A 12,031-nucleotide genomic window follows, 5' to 3' on the forward strand; every position below is an offset into this window, starting at 1 on the left:
ACTCTGTTAGATGTGTCTTTGCAAAGCTGTAACTGATTGCATCATGCTGCAGCATGTTAAGATCAGCCAGGTAAATTTTTCAAGTTTTATAACCTGTGCAAGCTTTGAGGCTTAAATACTTGGTTTTCAGTGATCTCACTCAAGAAGCCACGTGGATATGTGTTCTCTCGTGAATGTTGGGTTTTGAGCAGATCAAAACCTCCTTTATTTAAAAGACAATTTTCCTTTCTCCTAGTTGAGAAAATTACCAGTTTTGAATGCTAAATGCTTTATTTGTGCTCTTGGGTGTAATTTTATATAGATTTTTTTCCTAATTCATGATAGAAAAAATGCATATGCATTTAAAAAATTTAGTTATCTCACTAATATAGGTTATTCAAATGCTTTAGAGCTACTATAATGTACCCTGCTGATACAATCAATTTTACATGTTGCCTAAATAAAGCCAATAAAGTCACACACAATGAAAAGGTAGGGCTGGATAGAAAGAAACTCATGTAGTTATTTAATTTGTCCACACTCCCCAGGGTGAGGTCAGCTATACCCCTTAAATTCCCAAGAGGCAGTGTCTTAACTTCCATTGGTGAGATCCTGCGCGTTCCATAGGTATGTTCTTAGGCCAAAAACATCTTTGTAAGATGTAATCCAAGTATCCCATCTTGTATTTACCAGGTAAGGAATTTTTATACTTGTCTTTACGTAGAGGTAAAGGTGGAGTTACAGATATGAATAGACAATGGAGGGATAGTGTTATTGATATAGATACTACATGGATGGAGATAGACACATAAAGATTATATGGAGATAGGGATAGATAAAAATTGCAGTAGAGAGATATACAAATATAGCAGTATAAATATAATTTCAAACCCTACCTACTTCTCTGCACCATTTTGACAGTTTTAAACTCTATAGTTATATAATATTGAGTACAGCTATACTGAACCCCTTCTTCAAGGAGGTGGCTTGCTCTCCTGAAAACATTCCCTGCATTTGGAATTACTGGCTTTGAGAGTGTTGTTCAGTCACATACACACTGCGGGTCTCATTCAGCTGGCAATGGGTGAGATGCTGTAACGCTGACAGAGCAGATCAACCCCCCAGCATTGCAGGACTGCATTTCCACATCTTCATCTCATCCCCACAGTTTCATCAGAACCACTGGTATCCCACTGCAATTTTGGGTTGTTATGACAGCTGGTTGGCACCAGCTCTCCTGCCTAACACCATTCTTGCCCTGTGGTGGGTATGCAAGTTTCTCCCAGTGTACTCCCAAAAGTGAGGCTGGGAGGGACAACCCCTTGGAGAAGTGCTTGAGGAAATGATACAACCTGAGAATCCCATAGCTCTCCTGTGATTCCTGGAGTCTGGATCCATGATTTACCCATTTGTCTGTGCTTCTGCCTATTTGTGCAAAAGACTATTTGCGAAATTTTGGGTCCAGGGACAAATTTGCTTTTCAGGACTGTTTACCCACAAACAGCAATTCAGGTCAGTCCACAGCTTGAGGTTCTGTAACTCTTCTGTCTTTTGAATGCTGTTTAATTAGCCTTTTTTGTGAATTCATCTTTTTTTTAAAGCAACTACATGCAATTGGTATTACTGTAACTGTTTGCACTGATATTAATAGCAGTTCTGGCCTGGATGCCTGGTTCTTGCTGGAAAGTCCTTATAGGTGTTTGGTATCTAATTTTTTCCCTTTTTTAATATATACTGAAAAGAAAATTACTTGGCTTTTGGTGACCCAGAAAATGACATGCTTTTGGTAGCTTGTATTCAGGAGAGAACAACCTTACGACTTTCACTTATTTGACCAGTTCACGCAGGAGCAAACAAATGACCTGTGCTCATGGGACTGCCCTTTAATATTTAATGAAGAGTAGTGGAAAATGACGGCTGTGTTAGCCTCATCTGTTTCCTGCTTTGCAGATCTTGTTTGCAGTAAGCTTTTGTGTGAATCTTTGCATCTTTTTGCTCATAGGGCAAGAAGGATTTATCAAACATTTTTTTACTCTTTTAAACCACTTGCTTCTTGTGGGTATTTTGTGTGTTGTAAACAAGGGGTGAAAAAAAAGCCAACTGCAAGTATGAGAGTTCAGAGGTAATCTTTGTTCTGGGTTGATGGGATGCTTGTGCTCTGTTTCCATCATCCCACTAAAGATATTAGAGATAATAAATGTCCAGAAAAAGTAACAACTGGTCTGTGTCACAGTAGATAATAACCAAAGTATAAAATGCTTTAGTATGTGTAGTCTATTCTCTAGCATTGCCATGACTTTTCTTATATAAATATTTAGTCTGAATCAGCTTACTGTGTGTCTAAGCCTTCTTAATAAGCTGTATTTCATTTCTTCAAATTACTCTGTTTTTTCTCCCTTGACTCCTCCAAAGAATTCATTTCCCTTCACAGTTACTTTTAGATTGTTAACATGCCCATGACTCCACAAACTATTACTTCTTAGACCAACTAAACACATCAAGGTTTAGGGATTGGTTTTGGGTTGGGGTTTTTTTGTGTCCCCTCAGAAATTACTACTTTCATTTCATTAATTGATCTTTATCTTATCTCTGAATTTTGCCTAAGCTTTTTATCTCTCTTTACCATTGTGATGTCTAGAAGTGTGTATGCAGAAGCCCCTAATGTCACTGGATCTCAAAGTTCTTGAGCTAATGGAGTCATTCACAATTTTTCCTGTAGCTCTCATTTTCCTGACCAGAAGTATTAAGTGATTTTAAGCAAGATATATTTTTTAAATCTCCTTTTTCCTTAGCTCTACTGGTGATGCTGTGAGATCATCTTCTGGTTTGGAGTTTGACACCTGGAGGTTTGCATCAGTAGACTAAAATAGGCACAATAATTTCTTGCTATGCAGATTCCATGGGGAATTACAAATGGAGAAACCTTATGAATTAAAAATAGTTCTGTCATAGTTGATAATATCTGATACACTAAAAGGTAAAAAAACCATTAAATTCCTGTTTAGAAATAACTGTGATACAGAAGTGATTTGTTAGCAACCAGAAAGATAGATGCAAGAAAGGCAGGACGCATCTTTTTCTCAAACATAAAAGTGTATTTGGACAGTATTGTCATGTTGCTACAGAGTTACAGAATTGCATACCTAAGAATTAAAGAAGTTCTTCAATGTGTGTGTGCATAATGTGAGAAAGAAAGAAATTGTTTCATAACTTTCAGGAGAAAAAAGTCCTTTCTGAAAGGTGTATCACAGTCATGTACCCAGGTCAGATGGGGTTGGCTTCTTTGTTAATTTATGTGTAAAGGAGGAATGAATTGTGTGGTGCTCATATTTAATACGGTTTAAAGTGTTTCTGTTCATGCAAGTGTCCCCAGAAGTCTGCATTTCAACCTTTAAAACATTCAAAACAAGTTTTGGTAAGACTGAGGGCCTTTTATATAGGTATAACTTGAATCATAAATATTAAAGCGATCTCTGCCGATGTCTGGTGACAAGATTACAAAGCTATTGGCATTGGTGTTTTGCAGCATGGCAGAGTCTCAGTGTAGACCACAACCACAGGGACAGAGCACACTCCCCACTGAGCAAGATGCTTGTTGAAGAGTTAGAGCGCTCTCCATACCAATGGAGACTAAACCCCAAGGCATGGAGCACCCTTAATTCATTTTGAAGTCCACACTATTTAGAGACAAGCTGCCACTTAGAGAAGAAGACCCGAGGTCAGTCCCGTGGCTAATATCTGTGGAGAAGCTTTTCAACCTGGAAACTTTTCTCTGCAGAAATATTTAAGCGCTGAGGCATGTATGAAGATCTCTCCCAGCTTCTGTGCAGCATAGGAAACCTTTGTCCCACATATCTTGTAAACGCGGCGGGGGGCCACCATTGTGCCACGCATCTTCTGAGCACCGCGGGAGGAGGCTTTTGTCTGACACAGTGGGCAGGCACCATAGGAGGGCACCTTTGTCCTGCACAGCCGGTATTCACGAGAGTGAATTATGGGAATTGCAGAGCTCCTCTCCGCAGACACTCTGGTTTCAGACGGAGGAGTTGGTTGGCCTTGCTTGGCGAAGTGCTGCTTTTCCTGAGTGGAAGTGGAAAGGGGAGGCAGTGAAAATGCATTTGCAAGCATGTGTGTAAATGGCCATCAGGATCATTCATCCACTTGTATTGCATGGCCATCCCTGCATGAACCAATCCCAATCTCAGTCATTGCTTTTCCCCTTCTCTATTTTTCCTACCCATTTAAGCTGCCCTTTTAATTATTATTATCACTTCTCTGTTCCTTCTTATGTTTGTACTATCTCCTATTCAATATTCTATTCCTGTATTCCATATCTAAATTTTCAATATTCTTTCAGATGACTAATAGCCGTGTTTAAGACTTCAGCTCAAATACCACTCCCTCCAGGACTTCATAAGTATATTTTCAACTCCATATCATTACATCGAGGTTTTTTTCTTAAATGCTTTAATCGCTTCCCCAGAAGTGTGCCAGTGCCCATTTCCAAGAGTCTGAGATCATGTGCTATGAGAGAGGCATAACTCTGCATCTATGAGATGAGATGCTGAGTCTGGACCCAGCCTGCAGAGTGTGTACTGTGGGTGCTGGTGGACATGCTGCTCACAACTAGAGCCAGCACAGGCATGGCACCACACAGCTGGGAGATGTGTTGGCATAGATCTCAAGTGTTGTGGGGCCTCCTTGGCTGGAATAAAGTAGCTGATTTGCAAACGAGAGGTAGCAGTGACCACAGCTGTTAGAGCGGTAAGGGTCATATCATAATCCATCTTAAGTGATTCCCCAGGTTCCCACTGCCCCCAGGTTCCCAGGCTGACCTATGTGGAAAACATAGCAATGGATAAATCACTCACCTGCTGATTTTTGTGATTGAATAAACTGGACAAGTTTGGGTTTTACCTGTTCTTCTCAAATTTAAGTGTGTTCTGTTCTAAGGCTGCTGTTACCCTAGAGGCACTTGTGATTTTTTTAATGTTGATCTCTCACTTTACTAATATCCAGACATAAATTTTATGTGTGGTATTTAGTTTCAATTAATCCTCCTTTTCTCAAATTAGCATTTTTTTTCTTCCCATCCCCACCCCAGTCCTCTGGTGCCTACCTGATTGTTCATGAATTCTCAGAAATAATTGCCAGTAGTCCAGTAAGTTCATTAACTGATTCCCTGAAGACCCACAGATGCGTGTCTTCTAGACCTGATGATTTCAGTATTAAATTTTTTAAAGCATTCCCCTACCTAATTTTTTATATCAACAACAGTATTGGTAAGTCTTCGTTATTTCTAATTATCAATATCTCTTTGTGGCAGTTGGTAAATTGATTCTGGAACTTGTTCACAGTTTTGCAATTGTTACTCCTTTCATTTTAACATGATTGCTTCCACCATCTCTTTGAAGCTCCTTTGCAATGATGTTATGTACATGTTAAAATATATATTAATTTCTCCCTGCATCTCTCCATGCTGGCAACTGGGAGAGGTTAGTTTGCTTTTGTGGCATTTCTGTCAGTTCTCTCTCTGGGCTGGGATCATGGGGGAATTATATTTTTTTGTCCTCCAGTTGTAGCCTTTGCATATTTTAGAATGTTAAGTGTCTCCCACACTTAACAGTTTCTAGTGTTTTCATTGCGCATGCTTGTAAGCTTTTTCAAAGTATTAATATCTGAAATCACTATACACTGTGCAACAGCCCATCTATTAATATAATATATTGAATCATGTGATTTATCATCACGCCCTTTGAAATTAGTGAACACTAGGGACATATATCTTAGAGGACCTTGGCTTTAGAAGAATTACTTCTTGTTGTCTGACTCTTACAAGTGATTCTATCAAAAAATAGATGGGTGCTCATGCATTTAATTTGGATCTAAATACACAATTGAGATTGCAGTCATCAGGGATATTTTTCCTCTGGCGAAAACCTTATGGCCAAATCTGTTGTCACCCTTAGGATATAATTCCACTTGCTTCAGTTGAATTTTCTGAGCCTCTGGTATATAAATCATAATTGCACAGTCTGTGCAGTGTTAAATTTTTAGGGCTCTCCCTATAGTAGTAGTTGTATGTGAATGCATAAGGGTAAAATTTGACCTTTAAATGACTATAAAGGGCCAAGGCAGATACTTGGCAAGCTTTTCTTATTGCAGTATTAATCAAGCAAAGAATCATCATAATCCTGGAAACTAAATAGCCATTGTAGTGATTTTATCACCAGGGAAATTGTTCGTCTTCCAGTAAGATTGTTACTAGGAAGGGGAAAAGAGGGAGTGTTAAAAATTGCTTTAGACCGCTGAATCATTGAGTCCCTCTAGACTCAAAGCTTGAATTGTTTTTTAAGAAGAGTGGGTTGAGTAGGGTTGTTACAGGAAAGCTTCAGGTTAATCAGTTTCAGTAACACTAGTGAATGTGAGCATGATCTCTCTTGAGGATGTGAGGAAAGTGCATGGGAGAAGGCAGGGTGAAGAAAGGGACAAGGAGGCTTCAGAAACTTGTTGTTTTGTCACTTTTTGTTTTTTCCTCCTTTCACAGAGGAGGAAGGTTGTTGATGAAAAAGAAAGAAAGGAGAGAAAAAGACAGCATAATATTCATTTTCATCTAATTTAATCCAGTGGATATTAGTGAGAATTATTACAATCAAAACAGAAGGAGACAGATGCAGGCAGGCAGAAGTGACAGAGATGTGTTTGTGTGGGAAATGTCTGCGTAGGGCCCAGAAAGCCACATGGGGAGATGTTTTGCCTCTCAGGACTCAGCATGGTACTTACCATGTGCCTGACACAGGTGTGTGAAAAGCAGGTGAAACACCTGTGCAGGGGTGTCTTTGGGGTGTGCTATGACAGCCTGTCCCTCCATAAAACCAGCCTCAGTAGATGAGTTTTGTGCTGCTTGCGTTGCATGGTGACAGTGGGCGATCATAACATCCCCACCATGCTGTAACCTCAGGGATAGGTCTGTTAGGCTGCAGGTGTGCGGGAAGGGAGGCTTTATCCTTCTGTTGTGTTGGGACACCTCTGTATACGGAATGACCCCACAGCATGGAACAAGTGCTGGGAAGTATGGCTAAGGAGTGGCTCTCATAGGGAATGGGATAGATGATCTGTGTTGAAAGCCACCTGCAAGGTAGAATTATTGAGTTATTTAGGTTGGGCAAGACCTTTAAGGCTGTAGAGTCCAACTATTAATCCAGCACTGCCAAGTCTACCACTTGATGTGACGGACTGTGTCTCAGGAAAGAGTTTACACAAAGGTGGGTGAATTTGGAGATGGAAAACATTTGTATAAAATGTGCCTCTGCGAAATTTCTGGAAGATGTCATGAATTCACTCCATACAATGAAAGTGAAGAGGGGGAGTAAAATGCACATGTGCACGTGATATGGACTCTCTTTGTACAAAAATGTTTTTTTGTGTGGGAAGTGGTGTCTTTCCATAGAGGGCTTTTTTGGAGATGCTTATGTGATGGCCGCCTTTGAGGGAGCAGAGGAGTGCAATGTGACAGGTAGTGCCACCATCAAAGACTTTTTGGAGGGGGCAGCATGCATGAAGCCACTAAGGATGCCCCATGGATGGATACACAGAGATGAGGGTCTTTACACGGGTGTGAAGGTGGATGTGCAGCCAACACCACGTTAGAGCATCCCTCCAGGGCAGCCACGCTGCATCCCCAGGGACCAATGGCTGCTCAGTGTGCTGCAGGGACCATTGTCGACTCCATGCTCCATCCCTTTCCACTGGGCAGGCCATGACCACTATGTCCTTCATTGTTGTCGCCCCCAGATTGTGACACTGTCACAAAACTGTTACTAGGCAACGAATGCGGTTACCAAGTCTCGGCAAATAGCTGAAGGGGAAAGTGAAGTGTTGCACCATTGTAGAGTAACCATAGCAATGACCTACTATTACAGACTGAAGAATTATCATTAACAATGTTAAAGTATCAAACAGAGGCCCAGGATCCAGAGACATCCAGGCAATATCTCTGCATAATTGGGTTACCCAGGAAGAAGTCCCAACTCTTCACAGCCCTTGGTTCCCTATCTCCATTGTCTTGCTTTTGTTTTGGGGGCTATGGGGGGGAGGTATGTGGTTGTTTAAATAAAGCAAATGCACTGTGCATTGAAGAATACACTTGTAAAGCAATAGAAGCACCTGCTAAAAAAAAAAAACAACAAAAAAACAGAGATAAATCTGTATGCAGAGGGAAGATGTAAACAGGAAAGGTCCACTTTATTGCCTCGATATCATCTGTGGGAAAGGGTGCACAAAGGATGCCTTCATGATGCATAGGTTATTATTCAGATCACGTGTTCTCTTTCACTTAAAAATGCATATGCCAGGCTAAAAAAAAAGTAAAATGAAAAATAAATAATACAAAGTATGTCAGTCCTGAAAAGTAGACACTTCATTTTTCCCAAGTTAGGCCAAACAGGTGAGGTGCTTTAACAAAACTTTAATTAGCAAGGTACTTTGGGATCGCATTTTCCCAGACCCAAGACATGTTAGGGATCTCTGATCTATGATCTGGCTGGCCATGCATTTGCCTGTGCAAGTGTGTATGTTTGTCTGTCTGTCTGTCTGTGTGTATAGTTGTTCCTGCCCAGCTGTCCCTGAGCTCAGCAGATCAGTCCTGGCCCACCACAGGCTCCCCCTAGACCAGCTGTCAGTAGCTGGATGAATTCCCCGGGTTTTGCATTTTTGCATTTAGCTGGACATTTACACTGCATTTATCCTGCAAGCAACCAGCAGTCACAGAACAACTCCTAGTCAAACTGTCACCTTTGTGTTTTGCAGGTACAGAACGCCATGAACTAACTTCCTGGAAGAGTTTTCCATCTGTTTTCAAGTTCTTCAGCGAGGCTGTAAAGGCAAAGAACAGCTTGGTGAAACCAACCCCAATGCGGCGCTCCAACAGGATAAAATATGAAGAATTCTAAAAGAAGGGGAGACAAAAAAAATCTGCCACCACCACAACCACCACCGATGTCTTTGCTTGTTTTCTGCAAGGAGTCTCCCAGCCCCTCATTAGATTGTTTTCTTCCTAGAGCACAGGGTCGTGATGTATACATCTAAATAGCGTTTTGCATTATTTCTAGATGAGTGCAACTGTCAAAGCAATATGGGTTCACTGGTTGTGCTTCCTGTGGGCTGTAACTTGGATTTCGTGCTACTCATCAGCGTGCAGATTAAGGCTGACAGTGGTACTGCACAGTGCAGCATGGTGCAGCTCTAATTGCCCTGACATAGCCCTGCACCAAGCTGATGCCAGAATTTAGCAGCTTCATCGCAGTCCTATCGCCTGCAGGATTTTTTGCAGCTTCCTTCTATTTTGAGACAGAACAAAATAGGAATTACTCTTTTTTAAAAGACAGCTCTCTAACTCAGACATGTTAAACCAGCCTATGATTTTACACCCAGTAGCCTTCTCTTTCTCTGGGACCAAGGGGGATTGACTTTTAACTCTTTCATTTTTCTGCTGGTAAGAGTATCCAAGAAGTTTGGTCCAGAATTCTAGGAAAACTCCATTGTTGTAGAGATTTTCTCCTCCTGCCACGTCAATGGCATTACCTGTAGATCTTATCTTCCGTTTGAAAGCTCCATTAAAAAAAAAAAAGCCTATTCATTAATGGGCTGGATCACACTGTGAAATATGACAGCAAAAAAAAAAAAAAAGAGAGACACGCTGTGTATTTTCCTGTTTATTTTTAAACACAAAGATGCTTCCATTTTCATATGCTGGGTTTGTAAGGACTTGCCATCTCATGGTTATTCCCTTTTACCTAAACTCACGTGTTCATCACCACTTTCCCAAGTGCTTAGGTGAAGGGCGGCCAGTGGGGCTGCTCTGTGTGGGGACACCACACAGTACATGATGGGGATGTGGCTGTAGCCATCACGGTTGCTGTAGGCAACTTCTCTCTGCTAAAATTAAGGGACAAGACATGCCTGATAGCATACCCTGTGAGCAAGCACACTAATTAAGCTCCTTTACTATTGATGATACTAAATTAAAGTGATCTTTTCTTGGGCGGCCATGCCCCCCCTCACCCCTGATGCTGTTAGTGCTGAGGAAGCAACACTTGAACACATGGGTTTGGGACCCCCATCCCACCCCTCCCCATGCAATGTTTCCAATCCCACAGCCGGGGGGCCAGAAATGGTGGTGGGGAACATTAAAATGAGGTCATGTGGAAGCTGGGGTAGTAGTGAGGTGCAAGGGGAAACCCAGCTGGGTTTGTGCCTAAATCCTCCAGCTGGGGGGCTGTCTGTACCCGCAGAGCTCTCACATTCCTGCCTGCTTCTACCAGCAGTAGGACTTTGCTTCCCCAGCTGTCGACTCCAGTCACCTCACTTTGTTTAACGTCTCCCCCTGGGGAGGGATGCTTGGAGCATCTCCCTGGGGGGTTTGGGGGAGGTGTTAGGCCATGCCTTCACAGAGGGGAGTGCAGAATCCACGCCTGGCAGTTTTTCTTCCTGAAGGGAAACCTGTTGCTAGGGGGAGAGGACTGCATCCGGCTCCCTCTGCCTGGCGGTCTCCGCCTTCCTTCCCATTTGGAGGATGCTGTTGCCTGTGGCTGGTGTAATCTCCCTCCTCAGGGGCCTGCAACCCCTCCTCCCCAGGCCCGTGTCCACCCCAGCCCCCAGACCCTTAGGGGGAAAGGAGAGAGTTTACATGGCATGGTTTGGGTGTCTGTGCTTTGTCCCACAGCCGGGGAGGATGGGGTGGCCAGGGAGGTTTGCACGCACATCCCACCACCCTCCTCTCTCCATTGCTGGGGAGGTGCAGTGGGGTCTGTGGGGTGCCAAATATTGCAGAAGCAGATCTATTTTTTTAACTGTCAATGAGAAACAAACTTTACAAAAATTTCTACTGTAATGCTTACCCTTTTCTAAAAGTATTTTCCTTTACTGTGCCCCCGGTCCAGCTTGCATTATTGCTTCTGTGGGGGACTGTAAAGCACAGGGGGTCCTAGTACTGCTCTGCTTGCAGTGAACAAAAAATAAAGATACTCTTTTCTCTCCTCTTTGCACACTTTTTGTCCCTGTGCCAAAGCTCTACAGGAGCCACGGTCCCTGGTGGGTAGCGGGGGGCTGCGTGGGCAACATCTCCCCCAGCCTCAGAAAACACATGAGGGGTGCAGGTGTTTGCAAACAGGACCTCGAACAGGTGGCAGGGGTGGAGGTGGAAACTGTGAGTGTGGTATGCATTGTGCTAGGCTCCTCCATGCCATGGGGTGGGCTGCATGTCTTCTCAAACGAGCATGGGCTTCTCCCCCTCCCAGCCCCATGTCATCCATGGGTAGCTGCACAGGGCATCCCTCTCCCCTTTAGCTTCTCGTGAATACTAAACCATATAAAAACACATCCTAGGAGAGGGGGTTCACTGGTTTCTCATGAAGAAGGACCTTTGCAGAGGGGCGTGGGCTGGAGATGAGGGAGGAGGTATCTCTTCCCCAGCCTGCAGAGGGTGTGCAGGCTGCAGAAACAGCATGGGAGCATCCCAGCATGTACCACCATGTCCATATCGCGTGGAAATGGTAGCCCTGAAGCACATTTAGAAGGGATGAATGTTCATTTAATCTATTTCTTGGAATCAATATTTTTAAAGGTGCACACCACTGGCCCCTCACGCAGTGATGTCTTTAGCAGACGGAGATTTGATGCCAGCCTCCTCCCAGTTTCATTATGGGGAACTGGGTAACTTGGCACTGGGCATGCAAAGGTGACCAAAAAAAACCCAAAAAACCCCACAACAAACCCATGAACCCACAACAACAGAAAGCCAACAAAACTGACCCCATGATAGAATCTTCAGGAAAATCCCCCAGTTCCTCATTGCCCAAATGCTTATGGCCCACCTGTACAAAATGTTTGCACACCACTTTGTGAGTTCAAATGCTGCTGTTAAAGCTCTGGGCCAATGAGAATAGTTTCCTTGTCAAGAACAGAGAGCAAGAAAAAAAATGTTCCTCGAGGCAAACAGGTAGTGGACCCCCAAACACAGCAGGACTATGCAGAAAATATTTTAAAATGGGTG

At 42.9% G+C, this 12,031-nt stretch overlaps 1 protein-coding gene across 1 annotated transcript in view; it reads left to right on the forward strand.

Moving 5' to 3' along the window:
• FAM172A (family with sequence similarity 172 member A) overlaps positions 1 to 11,015 on the forward strand; it is a 267,049-nt gene extending 256,034 nt beyond the window's left edge. The window contains exon 12 of the mRNA XM_027662902.1: positions 8,788 to 11,015. Coding sequence (XP_027518703.1) covers positions 8,788 to 8,930 — 143 coding nt within the window. The 3' untranslated portion in view covers positions 8,931 to 11,015. The remainder of the gene's footprint in view (positions 1 to 8,787) is intronic.
• The last annotated feature ends 1,016 nt before the right edge of the window (positions 11,016 to 12,031 follow it).

Source organism: Corapipo altera, unplaced genomic scaffold, assembly GCF_003945725.1.
Source record: "Corapipo altera isolate COAL_440 unplaced genomic scaffold, ASM394572v1 61167, whole genome shotgun sequence".
Classification (NCBI taxonomy): Eukaryota; Metazoa; Chordata; class Aves; order Passeriformes; family Pipridae; genus Corapipo; species Corapipo altera.